Here is a 24,223-nt window from a genome sequence, read left to right on the forward strand (position 1 = left end):
AAATTAAAAAATTATAAGCTAGACCGGCGAATAACCTTTTTTTTTTTAAATCCAAAACCGGCTGAAAAAAAAGGTTCAAATAGAGACCATTTTGCTTCTCTTCTCAAACACCATCTCTATGTAACCTCATCTCTATGTAACCTCAAACATGTTTCTTCTTCTTTCTTACTCGAATTCCATCATCTTTGTAATTAGAGGTCGAGGTTGCAATCACGGCAAAATTCTTTTTAAGTCTAACCGAACAAAATCTTCAATGGATAAGTTAAAAATTTCGTTCTCTTTTGATGCTCAATCTATTTTAACTTTGCATGTGATCCTTATTGGGTTTCATGTGCTCCGAGATCCTTTTTTTTTTGCTTTTTGTTAATCGATGGTTCTTTTGGTTCAGTCTTATCGTGTTTTGCTGTCTCTAAGATGAGGTAGAGGGTTCGCGAGTTTGATGATAGTTTATGGCTTCTTCGAGTGGTTGAGTTGTTTTCTAATGTGAGGGAAACTAATTTTGTTTTTATCTATTTTGTTTATTCTAATTATTGATTACTGAATATAATTTAGACGTTATGATTTTTGAACTTTGAATTATAGCTTGCCTACATTATGTTTAAATTGTTGAACTTGTTTAATGTTATGAAATTTCATGAAAGTGGTTGTATGCATAGAAATTGTTGAATGTTGTTATCCTCAAATGCCTCGTTGGGAGTCTTAAATTGAGTAGTATGACATGGACCGAGTGAAAACTTTAGTGATTATAAGTGTTGGAACATTTATCAAGTGGGAAGTAACTTAAGAAGTGTCAAATTACCAAATAAGCTAAAAAGGGGGTGTTTTATGTTCTGATATCGCCGAGTGGCACTGATACTGCTAGACGCGACTCAAACAGTGAACTCATTGACTTGTTGACGTTGGGTGCCACTTCTGGGCCGTTGGGCGCCACCCTTTTATCCAACTCCGAGTAGTATTGGGAATATTGTGATTCTTGTTTCGTTAATCTTCAAATCGGGCTGAAATTTTAACAATAGGTCCTAGACACAAATTTCTTCACTTTGACCGGTTAAATCTTGAAGTTGAGGTTTGTGGTTAGAGTAGTGTTTCTCATAAAAGGTTCTCGTAGATTAGATTGTTAACAACTTTGACCTTCGTTGCTTGTTTTTTGCATAACTTTTTCTACAATTATCCAATTAATTTGATTCTTTTTTTCATTGTGTTTTCGATTCAATTATCTTTAATTTGAATGTAAGAACACAATTTTTGAAGTTTTTCCCAAGCTATTGTTTTATTTTTAAAATCCCAAATAGTTTGTACCTATGTTGTCAAATTGTCATTTTGCATCTTTAAATACTTGTGTGAGGATGTGCATATTAATTTAGGATTCAGTAAAAGCATATGAACCATTTGGGTGACATACAAGAATGCATGTGGTTGTGTTGTGAATTATGAATGGTTGAGAAACATGGTTGTTGTATATTTTGGTATGATGAGCTGGGTTGTATGGAATAAATATGATGAAGTAAAATATGTATTTGGTGTAATTTCAAGGGTCTCGTGTGTAGATTCTATGGTGGTGTATGTGTTTGGCGTAATTCCATAGGTCTCATGAGTAGATTCTATGGTAGTGTATGTGTTTGACGTAATTTTATGGGTCTCGTGAGTAAATTCTATGGTGGTGTATGTGTTTGGCATAATTCCATAGGTCTCATAAGTAGATTCTATGGTGGTGTATGTGTTTGACGTAATTTTATGGGTCTCGTGAGTAGATTATATGGTGACATATGTGTTTGGCGTAATTCCATGGACTTCGCGAGTATATTCTATGATGGCATATGTGTTTGGCGTAATTCCATGGACCTTGTGAGTAGATTCTACGGTGGCATTACTTTAATCTTTTATAGTCTTCTCTTGTAAATTGTATGTATTGATTAATGGTTGATTAAATCTTGTAACATGAATTATATGTTCTATATATGATACTCTCTTTTTTAAAAATTAGCTTACCCTTTCTTGTTGTTTGTTTGTTATATGTTGTTTTCTTCTTTTGCATGATGACCTTATTAGTGTGACCTGATAGAGATGCAAGTGATAAAGGCACCACTTGTGGTTTGGGGAGTTAACTGTGTTAGCGGAAAATTAACATTGCTAGTGCACCGGTCGCACATAGCAAGTAATCAATATTTTTATTGTTCTCTTCCAAGGGACTTGTGCAGCGCATGACAACTCTCACAATTCACGACTCAATTAGACACAAAGTTGATAAAAACACTGAGAAACTTTTTTTGTATTTTTATTAAATAGTTGGTGTGCAATAAGAAATTAACATAGTGTATTTACAATTTGTCAATATTAGACTTCAACCACTTCATTATGATGCATCGTCAATCCTCTCAATTCCATATTCATGTTAAAATCAACTCACAAATATACTCAAATCCTATCCCTAGTGACTTTGAGCCTATGGTAACTCATCAAGTTTCAATCCCTTAAATCCTCAACAAATGAAATCATGCATTAATTTCAAAAGTCTAAGATTACTGATGAACCAAATTTATTCCTAGATATAAGCACCCATTAGGTATATTATTGTAACATCTCAAAATTTGTACCCCAGTGTTTTCAGTGTATCAATACCTAAAAGTTTATGATACATCTTTTTTTTTAAGTATTGTGACTAGTATAATAAATTTTGAACATATAAAAAAAAATAAATATATATATATATATATATATATATATATATATATATATATATATATATATATATATTACTACAAAATAATATACTTAAATAATAAAATAAGTTATATAACATTATAACTACGTTTTAGTTAAAACAAAACATATGTTTTGCCTTTATTATTATTATAATAATAATATTTATGACTTCGTCCAAATGGATCTTTATTATATGCGTAGAACACTTTATATAAGGTAAACAAAAGAATTGTTTTTAAGTTGAATCTCCACACCACCACGTCACAGTTCACGCACATGCACTGGCAAAATGGCAAATCACAATTAATGCCATGATAAGTTGATATTAACTTCAGATTGGTTAAACAAAAAAAATCTGTATGAGCCAATCTTTAACAAACGAAACCAAACCAAAGAAGCATTGAAACAGAAACGAGATAGTATAATTTAAACTAAGTGTAATCATTACAAAATATAGTATAAATATGCATGAAGTGAATCCAAATGGGGAGAGACAGTGAAGAAAAAAAAAGAAAGAGGGAGGAGAAGCAGAGTTCTTGCAAGCGTGAGAAAAGAAAAAGAAGAAAAATAAAATACAAAGATCATCTTCAAAAGTATATCTTCCATAGCTAAGGTAAGGGAATGAGACATCTATCATTTGACCTTTTTACTCTAATTATTTTACTATCTGTTCATAATTCTTTATCTCTTTATTTACCTTAAGTGAGGTGTCCCTAACCTCATTCTAATTTATATTTAGTTCTCAATCCTATTTATTTATTTATATTCATCTCCAGTTATGCACTGGTCCCATTTATTTAATTTATATTTACTCTCATTTACTTATTTATATTTATCTCTAGTTACGTGTTGACCCTTTTTATTCATTTATATCTATCTTAATTATTCATTGATCCTATCTACTTATTTATTTACATAATTATGTGGTTTAATATTGAAATAAAAATTATGATAAATAAAGATTTGATTATCGTAGTTGGAGGTATGACCTTGGGGATTTAAACGAGTTAGTATCACTCAAGATGAGATGTTCTTTAGTTACTTTGTTGGCCATGAACTCATTTATCCTGACTAGTCACTACAAAATTAATCAATATCTTTATAAAAGTATAATAAAGATTCCGTTTTATGGAATTGGAAAAATTTTCATTTCATTTTATTTTATTATGATATGTTTTTTTGTGATATTTGTCTCACTTCCCTATTTCTTTTGATTGTGTGCGAAAATCATAGATGGCTGCTCCGAACACGCCTGATCCCTTCTTCGCCGACATTGTGGCTGTTTTTCCGGGAAATGCATGGCAAACCAATGTAGTGAATAATTCTGTAACATTTCAGGAAACGGGAAACTCTACCATTACTTTTCTCTCTGCTCCGAATGCACCGATTGTCATCGAAGGACAAATCGGAGTTACCTTTTATTTACCCCCAACAGTCCAAGTGAATCCTATCCATAACCTTTTCCCTCCACCTGTTTGATAAACCGTATATGAGGGGGAAACTGTAAATAAATAATCCTTCTTTCTCTTCTAGTGTAAGAAATATAAAATGTACTAAACAATGTGGATATAGGAAGTATATAGCATTGTAAATATATATATATAAATGTGAATATTTTAAATATAATTATATATTAGTGTATAAATTATTGCCTCTAAATTTTTATAAGTATACTGTAATAAATAAATAAATAGAATTTTTTTTTATCGTCACAATTATAGTGTTATATTCTTTTGAAACCATCAATACACTTAAATCTTTTTTCTAAGTTCTCACACAAAATATTATTAATAAAATTAAAATATTATAAAAATAACAATTTACTTTTAGAACAACATTCTAAAATAATTGAATTACTTTATCATATAGCATTTTTAATATTGCTTCTTTTCTTGCCTTCTTTATTTGTAGGTATTTATTTGGATGAAAGCATTAAGGAAACAACTCAAATCCTATATCAATTAAAAATTATATAAAAATATAATATATAAATAGAAGTAATCTTTTTCCTAGAAAAATCAATTTTGTAAGGCTAAATTCTCTCCTTTTAATATTTGATTTTCATAGTTCTTCTATTATCACAAGGCTTCATAGTTACATATGTATATATTGCGATTAGATCATGCACTTATTGACTTAAAGTTATGGCTTGTTTGAGAAAAAAAAGAGAGAAGATTTTCAAGCCCTACTTCTATGGTGCACTCCTTTGTTGTCTATCAAATTGAAATGAACACCAAATTGATCTCTACCATCTTTTCAATTATGTGAAAGATATTCATTGTTGACTTCAAATTATATAATCTTCCACTTATAATGTTGATCAAATATTTGTGATGGGACGCAACCTCAACTAAAAGAGCTTCTTGAATATCTACTAAAAATCATAAAGAAGTTCATCCACCATGTTGATGAAACTCATGAGTTCATTCCTCATCTTGGCAATGTAAGTAAGTTATCATTATTTGTTTGCCATATTTTTTTTTTTCTGTGATTTATTTCTGGAAGTTTGGATTGTAAATTCCAACAAGGAACACACTATTCTTAGAATAACAAATATTATTTAGATTTGTTTTCTAATTGTTTTCTAGATTACAAATTAGAAATAAATTAATAAAAGAATAGCCAAAAATGTAAACATATTTGAAATTACCTTTAATAAAATAACCAAATATTTTTATTAAGATTCCAGTTATATGGAAAAATTACCTTTAATTATTTGAAAAATAACAAGATACTACTGGATATCAAATTTAATTAATTCCAATATCCAGAGAAAAACCATCCTAGCTATGTAATTTTTCTGTTTGAATAATATTAAAATAAAAATAAATAAAATTTGAAAATTATAAAATTTAATTTTCATAATTTTACTTAAAAGTTTGGATAACACCTTATTTATCTGTCTCACCACAAATAAAACATTTTCTCTCCCTAGTCAGAAGAAGTAGAGAAACATATTTTTCTTTGTTTAATTTTTCTTTAACAAATAGTGAGAGTAAGTTTGAAAGAATTTCTCCGTAATGTTTTATAAAGAAAAACAATTGAAATTAGTTTCTTTAATAATTTATAAAAATTTCTCATATTTTTTCTTTTTAAAATTTGTGTATAAACCTTTTTTAATAATTTCTCATCTTAAGCATAATAACTTAGCATATAAAATTTGTGTATAAACTTAAGAATTCAAGTTTTTTTTTTCCTTCTTTTGCAATAACTTATAAAAGAATTCATCCAACAATCAAGTTTATTAGCAGATTATTTAGGGGGGTCCTTGGTTAGGCTAGAGGGGAGCCACGATTTCTCAAAACTTTTTTACTTTATTTTTTTTATATATTTTAATTTTAATTTTATATATTACTATATAAAATTTAAGATTATATTTATATTTATATATTATTTATAACTAATCTTAGATATTATTTTAACTATTTCGGTTTATTTTATATTAAGTAATTTTTTATATTTAATGATAGTTTTTTATGGTTATTTTGTGATATGATAGTGAATGATAATTATATTGTTTTTTTATATTTTATTATTATGTGTTTTTGATCTCTTAGTAAACAAAACGAAGATTTTTTTAATTAATAAAAAAAATTCTAATTTGACATTTCTAATTTTTTTTCCAAATTTTGTCACTAAGTAATTATTTTCTCTTCTTTTTTTATGAACGGGCTATGGTTGAGAACAAATTCATCATCTTCTTCTTTTTCTCTTAACTACGTGATTACGGTTAGTGGTAGTAGAATGAAAAGGGAAATTTATTTGGTTATTCAAATGTTTCAAGAGATTTATCCCTAATTTATATTAGTGATTGTTTTGTTACGCTTTAATGTAACTTTATCACTATATAATTTATCTTAAATAAAAGAGTAAACAAAATTTACACATATAAAAATATAAACCTACATAAAAAAATATTACTAAAATCGAAAACAAATATATTCACAAAAGTAATTACTTTACAAAATATACTTTAAAACTATTAGAAGTAAAAATATATAAAACATTGCATATGCCACGTTGATGTATATACATAATTTATATAATATTTTTTAACCGATGCAAAATGAAAATTATATAACAGTATTTTGAACCAAGAAAGCAAGACCATATGACATAATCACAAAAATACCATATAGTTTTAAAAATCGAGCTAGTTAACAATTTATTTATAATTGAATTAAATGAAGTGTGTACAACATTTTACACGCACTTAAAGAATACGCCAATCTGATCAAATCTAATGGTTGAAAGAGGATTCAACCGATATCAATACAATATTTTAATAATTGAAAATTATAATATCATATTTCTTGCGATGATAAAAGCTCAAATAACGCATAATATTAAAAATATATATATAAATGGTATAATAGGCTAGGGGGTTATTGTGGTTAAAAAAATGCAAGCAATAATTACACAATTACTACAATTGGGAACATGATCTCCTTGAAAGCCAATTGCGTTGATTTGGTGTGAGTTTTATTGGGTAAAAAAGTGAGCAAGATCTAGATCCAAGAATACCAAAGTTTACAATGATGGAAAAAGAAAGATAAAAGAAAAAGAGGTAGAGAGAAGATGGTCCAAATTTAAAATATTTACGAACAAGATGCCAAAATTGTGACCCCAATTCAAGGTCCCCACTACATTTAATAAAATCACACAAACCAACAACTCCCCCCCAATCTCTCAACCTGCAAATTTCAGACCTTCAACCAAGAAATTTTACAGAGTTCCCAGTTTTAAGATTTCAAGCATAACAAAAAAAAAAAAAACAACACATAAAACGAAAAAAAAAAAATATGAAAACACACAAATCCTAAGAAGCTCGACCAATGTAACATGCATTTACTTTATTGATTATTTGAATGCATTTGTTGCGAAACAAAGATTTTCTTCACTACTTAGTTTAGTATCATGTTTAGAATCATATTTTGAGCAGTGTTAGTAAACCAATAATGTTAATTAACTAATTAATAAATTAAGACACACAATCTCGTAATTTACTTTTGTAGCTTTTCCTTTTTGCTTTTTCTGTTCAGAATTATTACACAATGCATGTGACCAGAGATATGCTGAGCCAAATTTACACACACTAACAAAACCAAAACCTAATTGTAGATTTAGTACAAGTCATTATAGTACAAGTTATTAGACATAACTAGGTAGTCCTCTTAAACAAAGTAACTTTGTAGGCACAATGTTCAGCCATACATGCATTACACGTACCCTAAACAAAAGTGGGTTCCAAGTAAGCATGTACTTTGGTGTTTGGCCACCCTTTTTCTTAGAGAGGGAAAAGGAGAGACACTGAACTTTGTTTTGATGGGCCAAACTTGGCGTGATTGCAACATTCCTAACATGAACACTACTTTTGTTTGTTAGTGAACTTTAAAGGCACAAATAGTTGCATGCCTTTGCCTATTGTCTTATTTGTTGGCGACCCTTGTCGTTGTCACAACAATATAGCTTGGATGAAGAAAAAGCTTATTCCTTCTTAATGCATTCTGATTAAATATATGATGGTGGGGCAAAATGGATCTGGGATGAGATGCTTGCCTATAGTCATGTTTTGTGACTTAGACTTTTCTTTATGTTCACATCATATCATTCACCCTACCTTGCTATGTGTACAGTTTTCACAAAATCAAGTTTAAATCATGGGCTTTTTGAGATTTCTTTTAGCATTGTTAGTTTGAAAAAAATTGAAATCCATAGTTACATATATAATGTCATGGGTTGCTTTTAAGTTTCAGAAGATAATGATTCCATTGAAGTGAAATGGTGTAGAGTCAAATAAAATTTTACATTTGTGGTTCTAATTCTCGAGTTCGTCCATAATTGGAATTAGAATATAAGCAAGAAGTAAATTTAACGTCGTCACAAAATTAATTTATAAAATAAGATTTACTGTTATTTATATATTATATATTGTAATTTAATCTATTTTTTACTTGACAATGTATCTCATACCTTAGAAGAACATATGTGTAATTATATATTTGTAAATGGTTCAATAGTGATCCAATAAGGAGTGTCAAAATAAGCTTAATAAATATCTTTAGAATAAACTTTGATATCATATTAGAAAGTTAGTTTTAGTATGACTCATCATCAGAAAAATATTTATAAGATGAGGTTTACTTTTATTTATATATTATAATTGATTTTATCTCCAATAGATGTGAACTTTTCAACACACCTCTCTCACACCAAGACATAGACATCTTGTGCATAAGACTAGATATTTGTGGGTAGTTCAACAATGACACAATAATGAATAATATAATAAACCCAACAAACCTCATTAGAATAGACTTTGATACCTTATTAGAAATATGAAAACCTTCTTCTATTTCTCACCACATGATGTCTCAATTTATGTTATCTAACACATAAGTGAAACTAAAATATATCATTTTCATAATGAGTTTTGTCTTTAATACTATGACTCTTTGAGGCAATAATACCATATCAAGTATCCTTCACAATACACTCATAAAGGATCACAATACCACATTAGGTATTATTATATGTAATCACAATAGGCACTACTAAAAAAAATCATATTTTCTGCCAATTTTGTTTTGAAATTTTTTTTGTAGGAAATATTATAAATTTTGTTATAAAAAAAAATTTGCAGGAAATTGCTGCCAATTTTTTTGCAAAATATTTTATATAAAACACTTTTCGCAACAAATTGTGTAAGAAATACTTGATGATTTTATAATTTTGTAGGAAATAATTACCCACGAAGGAATTACCTGCCAATTAAAATTCTCAGAAAAAATAGCAGGAAAAAGCCTTTTCTTGCAAATTTTTTTTAACAAATTTGCAAGAAAATTCTCATGTAATATGAGAATTTGTAATAGTGAGGCGACAATATTATACAAATATACATATATAATATGCAATATATATATATATATATATATATATATATATATATATATTTATTTATTTATTTATTTAGTGGATGGATTAGGGGGTGGGGGGGGGGGGTGTCGAAGAGCGAGGACGAGAGGAGGGTTTGTCTGAGGAACCATTTCTAAGGATCGAGTCAGCGGGTTAACCAAGGGTTGTTGCTCATAAGGGGAACTAGAAAAAGAAGAAGACATAAATATGTACCTAAGGATAGAGAGGCAAATGAAGAATGCAAAGGCTTGAAGTGAGAAAGCACAAGAGTGATGAACAACTTGAATGAGAAGAAAAAAAAGTGAAGAACTGAAATGAAATAATGAAAGTAGGAATATAACAAGAGATTTGAAATGTTTGGGTCGATCTTGCGCCTATAATGCTGAAAACACCAAGTACAACTCGGGCTTGAGCTAAAAGCAACATATAAACTCGTTCATTTAATAACTTGGTCCATTTGCAAAAGTTATTAACTTTTGAGCTCGAGAACTTATGTACCCACCTGATCCAAATTATATTATTATTGTTAAACCCAAAATGTCCCATAAGCATATGATTCGAGTATGAGGTCCATATAACATATATTAACGTTCCTAATATAAGGAAGAGATAATATTTATGAAATATATGATATTATTTGTGATATACATTGAATCCACTAACAGTAACATAACACATCAAACTGTGCTCATGGGCCTAAAAAGGGCTACATGTTACCACAAAAAAAATACTCTCATCTCTTGATCACTTTACTCACATATTCAAACTAAAATCTATTACTGACTTAAGCGCTGCAATTCTTGCAGGTGGACTTCCTCTATCATGATGATTCAATACTCGATGGGTCTTTCTCCCTGCACCTCCAAAATTTCTTCTACACCTCCAAACTTTTTTTAAATTCCCAAAAAACCCTTTGACCATTTAAGGAAACCCGCAGACACCACACCTCCAAAATTATGTCGACTTCCGGAAGTCAAAATATATCACCGGAAGTCAACTTCCGAAAGTCAAAATGAATCACCGGAAATCGACTTTCGAAAGTCAAAAATTATCACCGGAAGTCAACTTCCGGAAGTCAAAATATATTCTCGAAAGTCGACTTCCGGAAGTAAAAAATATTCTCGGAAGTCGACTTCCGGAAGTTAAAAAACATTCTCTGGAAGTTGACTTCCGTAAGTCAAAAAACAAAATTTATTTTGAATATTTTTAATTCTTTTTAAAATTTATATTTTTTTACTTTTAATTATTTTTTAGTTTATTATTTTATTTATTTTTTATGTTTTCATATTTCTTAATATATTTTTTTAAAAAAATATTAATATCTATATATATATAATTTTATTTTTATTTAATATGAAAAAATAAATATAAATATAAAAATAAGTAAAATTAAGATAATATTAAAATTTAAATAAAAAAATAAAAATTTATTCTCCTTCATTTAATTTTATTTAATATTTAAATTCATTTTAAAATAATAAAACTTTAAATTTTATATATATATATATATATATATATATATATTTATTTATATTTATTTATTTATTTTATTTTTTTTAAATTTAAATTTTTATTATTTTTTAATTTTATTTTTCAGTTTTTTATTTAGTATTTTTATTACTTATTTTTTTATTTTCTAAAGTATTTTTTTTTAAATTTATATGTTTTATAATTTTTAATATGTATTTTAAAAGATAAAATAAAATAAGTTAGAAAATATAAATTTTAAAAAGAATTAAAAATATTTAAAATCACTTAATTTTTTAAACTACAGAAGTCGACTTCCGGTAATGTTTTTTATTTTTGGAAGTCGACTTCTGGTAATGATTTTTGACTTTCGGAAGTCGACTTCCGGTGATATATTTTGACTTTCGAAAATCGACTTCCGGTGATATATTTTGAATTCCGGTGATATATTTTGACTTCCAGAAGTCATATATTTTGACTTCGGAAAGATGGCTTCCCTAAATATTTTTGGGGGTGTGATGTCCGTGAATTTTCTTAAATGGTCAAAGGGTATTTTAGAAATTTAAAGAAATTTTGGAGGTGCAAAAGAAATGCTTGGAGATGTAAGAAGAAAGACCCAAACTCGATTATACATACTAGGTCAGTCCACCTTAGAGTCTACTCAACCCAATTCGATAAGAAACACAGGTTTAGTCAAAATTTTTATAAATAATAGTAACATGAAACAATTATATCAAAAGTATTCTTCAAGTTTTGCAACGAAATTTTAAAAACAAATAGAAACTCGTAGAGGAAATCAAATAGTCAATTTCACTGTTTTAGAATTGTTGATACAAAAATATTAATATGAATTTAAAGTAAAATAGAAAAATTATCACATATCGGAATTATTATTTAATTCAATTAGTAAATATTGTGAATCGGTGTTTTTGAACCAACTTCTTTGCAAGAGTTGTCAATAGAAAATGAGGAATACCTTCAAAGAAAACTATACTCTTCATTGAGACCCAAACATGTTAAATAACCAAAAACATATGAAAAGGCTTTTACTCCTTGAACCTTGTAATTAGTATTTGCACTCCCATAATTTATACAAAGGACATTCTATCGCTTTTGCTTCCTGTACCCTAATATTACTACATGCATCACAGTAAACAATTTCTTTGTCCTCTACCTTGCTTAATTTTCTGAAATTAGTCAACTTTGTATGCAAAATATGAACCATATGGATATTTATTGTTCTATCTATTCCTGTTAGTCCCAATCTTAATAAGCTATGAATATTTGTTCTTCCAAGAATGGAGCTTCTTTTTCAATGTTGCAGCGTAGGTGAAACAAAGAAGAAGAAGATGAAGTGATGGCAATGACTATAGCGGCGATGCAGTGCAGGTAGGATATTTTAGTTTTTTTACTACTGATATGAGGTGCAGATAGTAATCATGGGTTTCAGGAAGCAAAAGCCAACCAAAAAAACAACGCGAAGTGCACTCAGACGTACAAACACAATGAGTCCAACAAAACTAATTGCTTTTAAACACCATTCCTTTTTGTGAATAGATGTGGTTAGTGGTTTCATTATTGTAGAATTTAAATTCTGATTTTGAAATCAAACTTACAAAAGTATAATTATTATAGATGTCAAAATTAAATTTATAGAATTTTTTATATTCCACATGAAACTTCTGGAATTCTATCTGTTATATATTTTTTTGTAAGTCTATTGTTTGACATGCAGAAGTTTTATTCCAGATTTGCGTAACAAATAGACTTTCGAAAGTTTAATTCCAAAATATATGAACAGACTTCCATAAGTTTCAGAATTACCAAATTTTAAAAATTAATTCACTTCATTTTCCTAACTCTGGATAATCAAACACAAAATAAGAACTTTGTGGAAAAAGTTACAAAACATTTAGGCAAATGCAGATGGCTATTTTTTGTGTGAATAATTACTAAAAAAGTTCATTAAGTAAAACTGATCTAGAAATACAAAATATTAACTGATTATATACACGAATTTATAAATTATTTAGAAATTAAAGATTATTAATTTTAAATTATATTTTATTTTCATTAAATAAGTTTTTTTTTTCAAAATTAAAGACTAAAATTCACTTGTTTAAATTTAAATTTAAATTTAATTTTTTATTATTTTAGCGACTTCTTTAAATTTAGAGACTATAAATCCGATCTCTGAAAAAAAAAATTCTTGTAAATTGGTAACAATTTGATTAATAGTTGAGATTAATACTTTTGGGTGATCTACAAATTTGACCAAATAGAATAAAATCATTATCAATGGTATTCTTACATAAAGGATATTTATAATAATTTATAATAATAAGACACGCTGTAGTTTTCATTGTAAAGTAAAATACTGATATATTTATTTAATTTAGATATTATAATATTTCTTAAATAATTTGAAATTGAATTTGATATATTGTTTCCATCATATATTAAAATTTTAACATTACAACTAATAATGATCAATTTCATTGACTATAAATATATTTAGAGACCAACATCCTAATTAAAAACCAATTTACTGACAAATTTATTTGGTAGTCAAAATCTTGATAGTTAATATTAGTAATTAATTTAAATATTAGTTCATAATATAAACTATTTTAGTTATTAATTTAGAAATCAATTATAATATTTTATTCATAATCAAAATTATTTTAATTATAATAATTTTTAATTTATAAATTGATATCTAAATTGACTAATTATTTTTAATGATTAATTGATCATTATTTAAAAATTTGTATATATATCAAACATATTAGTACTTTCAAATAATAACAAAATATATATATATATATATATATATATATATATATATATATATATATATATATATATATATATATATATTTATCATAAACATAATTTTTTTTGTGGCTTAGAAAATTAGGCAACCACATCAAAATTTTAAAAGTAAACAAGCGAACAGACTTTGATATTTTAGTCTCTGCAGAAATTACATGCAAAGACAAAATTTGGTAATAGTTTGAAGTGAATATATCGTTTACACCTATAAATTCTACCAGAATTTATAGGACCAATTTTCTAAATATACAAATGAAAAACATTGCTGAAAAGTTGTTATGATTAATATATTTTTATTATAATAATAATAATAATATCAAAACTTTTAATTGTATTTATTATGTTTTATCATCATAAAAAATCTGGAGATATAATATTTCGACCACTCACTCTTTCTCTGTATCTATCTATCTAGAAGAATTAATATGTTTTAGTTTTCAAAATATATATTGTATTTGATTTTCGCCTAAAAATATGTTTTCTAACTCTTTCAGTGGGTTAGAAAATGTCTTATCACATTAAATTTGGAAATTGAAACAATTACATAGACTTTGAAAAGTCATTGTAGAAATTTCGTATAAAGACAAATTAAACTCACGATCGAGTCATTGTCATAAGAATAGAGTGGAGCGGGGATAATAAAATGAAAGTGATAAAAGACCCTACAAAACTTACAAAATGGTGTATTGATAATACATTCACTCTAAACTTCGTAAGAGTTTTCGATAAGATAAATATTTTATTTTATAAAGACTTACAATTTTCACAATTTTTTAATAATTGACAGAATTATTTCAGCATAATTATAGATTTTTTTAAATGATTTCAAGACATTCAGAAAAATTTTTTGGAGCATTCATTCATATTCTATTTTGGAAACTCTACAAGCTATGTTATTCGATCCCTGATACATGATGATAACTGTATGTACATGATGATAACTCAAAAATAATAGTAATCTTATTGTTTAATTTAATATATAAAATGGAAAATAATATTTTAACAATTAAATTTTAACCAATTTTTTTATAATCTGAATTGATATTGTTTAAGTGATTTTAAAATATATAAAAATAAAAAAATAGTCAACTCAGATTATAAAAAAATTATCAAAGGTTAAAACATATAATATACCGGCAACTCTCAATAATAGTATCCTATCACTATCATCATACAGTCTCGTTAAAAAATGATTTTATATTATCATTAATTTAATTAAGTCAAAGAAACAAATATATCGTATATCATTTATTCTATGAAAAATAAGTTATTATAAAATGTTTAATCACATTTATTTTAGCTACTGAAATACTTACATAGATTTTAGATATTTATTTTATTTTCATAAACTTTATATAAAGTTAAATATGTCAAGGAAAATAGAGAATTAAAAGCTAAAAGAAATACTATTAGATTTTAAGGTGTACAATATTTTTATAATAATATGCTAAAATACATTTATTTATTTATTATACTACTATAATTACAATGTTATTAGTAGTATTTTTTAGGTGATTTATGAATTTATTTGATTGTGGTATTATTACTCATCGTATTTTTAAGTTCATTTACGAATTTATTAGATTCATATTGAATTAATTAAAAAAAAGGAAAACTATTTTTTTATGGGCTATCAATTTATTATGTATTTTAAAAATACATTATTTTGCATAAAGTTCTTAAGGAATAAAAAGACAGAAACAATGTGTCTTTTGCCCAAAAAAGAAGAAGAAGAAGAAGCTGTCAAGCAAAATAAAGTAACCATTTTAGGAGGGGTTTCTCCCTGTTTTATCCCTAAGTAAAAAGTAACTATTTTTTTTTTCTCCCACTTATTCATCTCCGATTTTTTATTTTAACCAATGTCGATATCCGGTACTTATTTTGTTTTACTATATCAATATTTGATACTTTATTTATTTTTTCAGTTTTTATCCATTAAATATGTCAATATCCAGTATTTAATTTTGTTCTATATCAACATTCGTAACTCTTTTTTTTCATCATCCGTCGAAAAAACAAAAAAATTTGAGATGTGTGAGTTACAGAGAGTAAAAATATAGTTACACATAGTTTTTAGGAAGCCCTTTTAGGAAGGTCGGAGAAGGTACCAATATCTTTTTTATTCTTGCTGTTTAATTATTGCATTGTTATCCACCTTACAAGGAGGAGAATGTTTTATATTAATCTTTGGATTCATAATATATTAGTTGAAGTTTTATTAGATTAGTCAGTAAGTTTTTACTTTACACCGAGGGTTTGTTAGTTTTTTATTTGTTGTTCGGTGCATGTCATCTTGTCTATTGTTATCATCTTGTTTATACAAAGAATAATTAATTTGGATTTTGTTTTTGTTTGTATTTTTCTGTGATTTTTTCATGTATGGTCATACAATGGTATCATAATAATTAAATAAATTATCATTTTCGTTATATTTTTACTTTAATTTAAATAAGATAACCTAGATAAATAGTTTGATGTACTGTTTTTATACTATTTGTCTCATACATTACAGTTTTGTTAGAGAATTAAATTTTTTATGGAAATATATTAGTATTTTTAATCAATTACAAAAAGTATAGTTATGTATATAATAGATATTATTGTTGACTTATATATCTTTTTCTAACTCTTTTAATGGGTTAGAAAATTATCTGTACAATCACGTCAAATTTAGAATTTGAAAGAATTGCATAAACTTTTAAATTGCAAGTCTTCACAAATATAGAGACAAATTAAACTTCTGTTTTTCCATGCTTTTGGTAAAATGCCATGATTTTTTGGTAGACTTTTCTCAATAGTTTCGTCTTTTTGTTATGCAACTGTTAGCCTTAAAAATATTCTTAGGTACAATTAATATATTTGTTTTTTTTAAATGAGATACTATAACCTCTTACAATATTTGACATCTTTCTTCTATATATATGACATTTTATTTGGTTAAAGGATAAGTTAGGTTAAAAGTCACTTTTATACTATTAATGTTTCTTCTCCTTTTGTTAGATGTCTTAAGAGTTTTCTTTCTTGTAATTAATGATTTCTTTCTTTTATTTATTTGGATGCAAAAATTTTTGTAAGGGTCCTAAGGCACAATTTTCTTAACCTTTGGTTGATAAGATTCATAATAAACTTGCTTCTTCAAAAGGAAAGTTCCTTAGTATGACCTAGTAAATTCGATTATTGTTTGTGTGTTGTCTTATAGTTTTCAGGTTTATAAATGACTTATTAAGCTTCTTCTTGAGGTGTAACAATGGATTCAAAATTTTGTTTGGATAGAGAATACACAAAAATTTGGGTTGCTTACTGTTAAATGGTCTATCTTGTGTGGTTTTAAGGGGAATGATGGTTTGCAAGTTACTAATATTCTTCAGTTAGAAAAGAAAGTCTATTTACTATGTTTAGCTTTAAAGTTTGCTTATGACAAAATGACTTGGGCTAAACTTACGCATATCCGCTTTCTTAATTCTAAGTATAAAAGATATATGCTTTTTAATCATCATCAATTTGGAATGGTATTTAGGATGCATATGATATTGTTTTAGAAAATAATTTCTAGACACTAGGTAAGGTGATTGTATTAATCTTTGGAATGATCGCTGGTGTTTTGACACTTGCATATATAAATTGGATCAAATCCTTTATTTTGATAGAGTAAGGTTATATCCTCTATTATTCGTTCGTCTGGAAAATGTACTCACTAGAACTTTTCTCTTATTGTCAATTTATGTGACTTTTCTTCTTTGATGATTAATAAGGAGGAAGTGGTGTCTAATTGGATTTTGAATGGTGTTCTCTCTCAAAAGGTCGTTAAAAACTTGTGCTCTTCAAGTATAAAACTTGTGGAGTGGAAAAATTTGATTTGGATGAATGTTGTTATTTTAGTTTAAAAAATTGATTTGGATGAATGTTGTTACAATTTGATAGTTATTTTAGTTTAAAAAATAATTAAATTTAAAAATAGTTAACTTAAAAATTGGTCAAATTTAAAAGACAATTACTTAAAGGGTAAAATTAGAAAAAAAAAAAATACTTACACTAGAAAAGAAAATTCTTGGTAAAGATACATTGTTGAATATGTATGAGATATCATATATTTCACTAAAAAAATTATTAAATAATGATCAATTTTAGTGATGAAAAATATATTTTAAGATCAATTTAGAGATTAATTTTTTAAAAAGAGACTAATTTCTTTATTAATCAAAATTTTGATAATTAATGTTAATAATCAATTTAAATATCAATTTATAATAGAAACTATTTTAATTAAAAATTTAAAATCAATTATAATTTTTTATTTATAATAAAAATTATTTTAATTATTAATAATTTTTAGTTTTTGAATTAGTTATTATAATAACTAATCAGTTTTATACTAATAAGTTTTAGTTACTATAAAATTTGGTATGTAAAATTTTTCTTGTATTATTTGTCATCAGATGGGTTCTATTGGAGCACATCATAATAAATTTAATTGTTATTGAATTGGTAGTTTAATCATTTTTAACTACACACATTCTCCTGTGTTGTTATGTGTTGTCTTGAGACGAAAGCATAATCTAAGTAATACAAGGTAGTGATCAATATTGGAAGTTTATGTATTTTAGATATGTGTGCTTTTTAATTTAATTTATGTTTCTTATCATTTTAATAAATGATATTGTTAATATTTCTTTTGAATTTCAATTTAACAAAAGTTTCTAATACATTTAAATAAATGCAAATTTACAATATAAATTATAATTTAAATTTTAAATTTTTATTGTGAAATAATTGTATCATTATTAAACAATTTAAAAGTTATTATTTTAAATTAAAAATTTCATTACACAAAAAAAAAATAGTTCTCAAAAATACTATATTACTTTACAAATTACATGGCAATTGAATTTAATATATAATTTGATATGTTACATAATTAACTCAACAAATTTATTAGAGCTATTATAATATATTATAAGTTTGTAAAATTTTTTTGGAAAACATGTTACTTTAAAAAAATAATCATCATTCTCTGATAGTCAACAATAAAGAATTTTTTTTTTGGAAAAATATTGTGAAAAATATGTATTTGAAAAAATTATTGAAAACTGTAGTACTTTGAAGAAAATTTCTATTTATTAAACTATGTAAGGTGATGAAAGAAAATAAAAGAAATTTATTTCCAGGTAAATTAAAACTTTACTACCCATCCAGGTCATGTAGATCATCTAACACAGATTATTATTTTTTATCTTTTTTTATACTTTACTTAGTGTAATGATATTTAATAAAAGAAATGCATAATTTCTAAACCTATCTAAACTGTGAACGAAATTTAAGCAGTGACATCATTATATTTGAAAACAAAATAAGTAGAAAGACTTAAAATTGTAATCTGCAGTGTGTGTTTAGTTCGGTAATAGAAAATCGATTCTGACGTAGAATTAACAATTAATTATTATTTTTGTTTTAATTAATTTTAAAAATTAAACACATCAATTTTGTGTTTAGAAAATCAATTTTAACAAATTTTACGTCACTTTGACGCATAATCGAATTTGAACACATCCATAAAATATCAACTGTTGTGAATGTGAGCGGTGGAAATTAATAGATGCCAACAGCCACTACTATACTCTCCCCCGTTCCTTATATAACCAATCATTCATGCTTCTGCCTTTCACACTTTCACAACTTAGAATAAGCTGATAACAGTTGAGGATCTCTGTTTTAGGCTGTGTTCATTTCATGGAACCATTTTATGCACTTCTCTTGCTTCTCATGCATGCTGCAGGACCCATTATCGGGTTGAACAATAGCGCAGAAATAAAGTGCATAGAGAGGGAGAGACAGGCACTTCTTAACTTCAAACATGGCCTCATAGATGCCTATGACATGCTGTCTACATGGAGGGATGATGAAAACAGTACAGATTGTTGCAAATGGAAAGGTATTCGTTGTGACCATATAACAGGTCATGTAACCATCCTTCGTCTCCGTGGTTCGAATCCACAATCACGATTTTTTAGAGGTGCAGTGAAAATCACTTCATTGTTTGCCTTGCAAAATATTCAACATTTGGATCTCAGCAACCATGATTTCCTAGGGAGTCACATCCCACAACTCATAGGCTCACTGACCAACTTAAGATATCTCAATCTCTCCAATTCTGCTTTTAGTGGCAGCATTCCTATCCAACTTGGAAGCCTTACACATTTACGGACTCTAGATCTTCGTAATAACGGTTATCTCTATAGTGAAATCCCTTATCAACTTGGAAACCTTACACGCTTAAGGTATCTCGATCTCAGTCACAATTTTCTCTACGGGGAACTCCCTTATCAACTTGCGAATCTGTCACAGTTGACGTATCTTGATCTTAGTCAAAATTCATTTTCTGGAGCACTTCCTTTCCAGGTTGGGAATCTTCCTTTCTTGCACACTCTTAGACTTTCTGGTGATTTTGATTTCAAATCTAAGGATGCACAGTGGCTCTCTAATCTCAATCCCCTAACAAATCTTGCTTTGTATTCCTTAAATAATCTTGACTGGTTACAAACCATTATTTTTCCAAATTTAAGAGAGTTGAGGCTAGTTGATTGTTCTCTTTCAGATGCCCATATCCAATCTCTGTTTTATTCAGGTTCCAACTTTTCCACGTCTCTTACCATCCTTGATCTTTCTTCTAATATACTCACATTCTCAACATTTCAACTGCTGTCAAACTTTAGCCTTATTCTTCAAGAGCTTTATCTTTCTCATAATAACATTATTTTGTCATCTCCTGTCTACTTACGTTTTCCTTCTCTTGTGATCCTTGATCTTTCTGATAATAATGTGACCTCATTGGTCTTTCAAGGTAGCTTCAACTTCTGTTCAAAACTTCAAAATCTTTATTTGTCAAATTGCGGTCTAAGGGATGATAACTTTCTCATCTCAGCTATTTCAATTTCGAATTCTTCATCTTCTCTTGCCTGGCTCGATCTCTCCTCAAATATGTTGAAATCATCATCCATATTTTACTGGCTCTTCAACTCCACTACCAATCTTCGTAGACTTCAACTCAGTGATAACATGTTGGAAGGTCCCATTCCAGATGGATTTGGGAAAGTAATGAATTCTCTTGAAGTTCTTAACCTCTATGGTAATAAACTGCAAGGCGAGATTCCATCTTTCTTTGGGAACATCTGCACATTGCAAAGTTTAATCCTCTCCAAGAACAAGTTGAGTGGAAATATTTCTAGCTTCTTTCAGAATTCATCATGGTGCAACAAGCACGTGTTTCAGATTTTAGATTTATCCTTTAACATCATTACAGGAACATTACCTAAAAGCATTGGATTGTTATCTGAATTGGTTGAACTTATTTTGGCTGGAAATCATTTGGAGGGTGATGTCACTGAATCGCATCTTTCTAATTTTTCCAAATTACTATTCTTGGAGTTACAATATAACTCATTATCACTAAAAATTGGTGCCACTTGGGTTCCTCCTTTCCAATTAATATTGTTGGCATTAGGGTCTTGTAATTTGGGCCCGACATTTCCAAGTTGGCTTCAGACTCAAAGTTCCTTAATGATGCTTGACATTTCTAATAACAAGCTTAATGATTCCGTACCAGACTGGTTTTGGAACAACTTGCAAAATATGGGAAGGTTAAATATGTCTTACAATAATCTCATTGGTGCAATTCCCAGTATATCGTTGAAGCTTCTTCACAAACCGTTGATATTTCTGCACTCAAACCAATTTGAAGGCAAAATTCCACCCTTTTTAGTGCAAGCTTCAAAGCTTAAGCTCTCCAAAAATAAATTTTCAAATTTGTTTTCATTCTTATGTGATCAAATCACATATGCGAATTTGGCCTCTCTCGATTTATCAAACAATCAGATGAAGGGACAGCTGCCAAACTGTTGGAATTGTGTTGATCGATTAATGTTTCTTGATTTAAGCAACAATAAATTGTCAGGAAAGATTCCTGTGTCCATGGGCAGCCTTGTTGAATTGGAAGTCTTGGTTTTAAAAAACAATAACCTAATGGGTAAATTACCTTCCACTTTGAAAAATTGTAGCAATTTAATTATGATGGATGTGAGTGAAAATATGCTGTGTGGTCCAATACCATCATGGATCGGAGAAAGTATGCAGCAATTGATAATCTTGAACATGAGAGGGAATCACTTCTCGGGACATCTTCCAGTTAATCTCTGTTATTTGAAGCATATTCATTCGTTGGATCTTTCAAGGAATTACTTATCGAGAGGTATTCCAACATGCTTAAAGAATTTGACTGCAATGTCTGAAAAGATCATCAACAGAGATATAATTCTAAGTCAGATATATTTTAATATCGAACTTACTTACCATGAAACTAATCATTATTTTCCATTAGATTCTGATAGTTGTACACTTAACATAACATGGATGTGGAAAGGTGTGAAACTGTGGTTTTCGGATGCAGAGTTACAACTTATTGATCTTTCAAGTAATAATTTAACAGGGGAAATACCGAAAGAGATTGGATATTTGGTTGGGCTAGTTTCTCTAAATTTATCCCGAAATTATCTAAGCGGAGAAATTCCTTCTGAGATGGGAAATTTAAGTTCACTGGAGTCCCTTGACTTATCAAGAAATCATATCAGTGGAGGAATTCCTTTTTCTCTTTCTCAAATTGATGATCTAGGCAAGTTAGATTTATCACACAACTCTCTTTCAGGAAGAATCCCACGAGGAAGACATTTTGAAACCTTTGAAGGCTATAGTTTTGAAGGAAACAGAGATCTTTGTGGTTTTCAACTGAACAAAAGTTGTCCTGGAGATGGAGATCAAAGGACAGTAAAGTTCCCAGAAGTTGAAGCAATCAATGGTGATGAAGACAGTGTCTTTTACGAGGCATTATACATGAGCATGGGGATAGGATTCTTTACTGGATTTTGGGGCTTATTAGGGCCAATACTACTTTGGCATCCTTGGAGAAAGGATTACATGAGATTTGTGAACAGACTGATAAATTATATATTTGAATGGTTATAGGGAATGCAACAAAGTAGTCCTCGTAGCTCAGAGGCAAGAAGGTATGTTGCAACTTCCTTATGATATTCCTTGTTTTTATTATTAATGACTGAACTAAATTCTTGAAAAAAAAAAAAAAATCTCTTACACTTGATTAGTACCATTGGAAAACATGGTTAACAGAAAACCTTAGTCTTTAAGCATATAATCAGATAACGAAATTAACCCTAAAGTATGAAAGAGTTAGATACTAAATACGTAGAAGAATTAGTCCTTAATTCGTCGTTAAAGGATTTCTGAGTAACAAAAACGAAAGAGTTCATGTTATTAGCTGAGATTGTGATTCCAAAATCCTGCAACTTCAAAACTCCTACATATATTTAAATATATTATGTCTTTTTCTTGTAATGCACCGAATTAATTTTTGTTTAAAAAAAGAATGCAGGTGTTGCAGATGCTCTACACGCTTCGGATTAGGGAGGAAATCAATGTTGGGTTGCACAAGGGCAAAATATTTATTTAGTTTTGTCATTTAGAATATTTTGTTAATGTAAGAAATAAATTGAAAAATGTTGTTTCCAGAAACTTGTTATGATTTGGTTGTATTTTATGATATAATATATTGTAATGTTGTTTCATGTTCAATTACTGCTTATATTTGTGACATCCGATAATTCATCATCAGCATTGTTTTTCTGTTACTTCTTATTTGTAAGAACTCTGAACTAAATTTGCAATGTAACGAAAAATGCAAGAAGATGCCTCATTCGTTCATAGTTACTGCCATAACTCTCTAAGCTTCTGGAATGAGGTTGGGTCCACGGCCTAATGTACTGGAGCATTCTGTACGTTTAGCTCCTTTCCCCGAGATTCAAGAAGTATATTGGACTTTTGTCAAACATATGGCCTAATTAATTTTAGCGGTTTCTATCAGCACCTCCAATAATTTCTTCAACAACTCCCGAATTTTTCTAAAATTCCTAAAATAACGTTTCAACTTTGTTTTAATTTTGGCCTGGTCACTAATAAACACATCTAAAAAAAGTACCAACTTTAAAATATAACTAAATTTCGACATATTATATATATAGAATATTAACGAAAACACGTACGTGTTTTAAGTGTGTTCGTATTTTTTAATCTTCATAAAAATTTGAGTTAAGATTAATAAAAAATATATTAATGTTATGAAATAAAACGGATAACAGTAGAATAATAATAAATAATAGGAAAAAGAAGGAAACAAACAATAGAGAATAGAGAATGAGAGAATATGGAGCAACTCATCTGTATATATGTATGTCTTATTACT

The 24,223-nt window shown here is 27.8% G+C and overlaps 1 protein-coding gene across 2 annotated transcripts; it reads left to right on the plus strand.

The window, feature by feature from the left end:
- The first annotated feature begins 19,599 nt into the window (after positions 1–19,599).
- LOC146887168 (receptor-like protein EIX2) lies at positions 19,600–23,573 on the plus strand. Of its 2 annotated transcripts, none has more exons than XM_085672301.1 (2): positions 19,600–22,973; positions 23,350–23,573. In XM_085672301.1, the coding sequence occupies exon 1, from the start codon at positions 19,648–19,650 to the stop codon at positions 22,930–22,932; it is 3,285 nt and encodes a 1,094-aa protein (XP_085528427.1). In that variant the 5' UTR covers positions 19,600–19,647; the 3' UTR covers positions 22,933–22,973; positions 23,350–23,573. The 2 variants fall into 2 exon arrangements, with proteins under 2 accessions (XP_085528427.1, XP_085528428.1); XM_085672302.1 differs by having other exon boundaries at positions 23,357–23,573.
- The last annotated feature ends 650 nt before the right edge of the window (positions 23,574–24,223 follow it).

This window comes from Vigna unguiculata, chromosome 4 (assembly GCF_037176805.1).
Source record: "Vigna unguiculata cultivar grain cowpea cultivar isolate G323 ecotype 2 chromosome 4, ASM3717680v1, whole genome shotgun sequence".
NCBI lineage: Eukaryota > Viridiplantae > Streptophyta > Magnoliopsida > Fabales > Fabaceae > Vigna > Vigna unguiculata.

Coding starts and splice junctions, on each gene's coding strand:
- LOC146887168 (XM_085672301.1), top strand. CDS start 19,648: ATGGAACCATTTTATGCACTTCTCTTGCTTCTCATGCATGCTGCAGGA.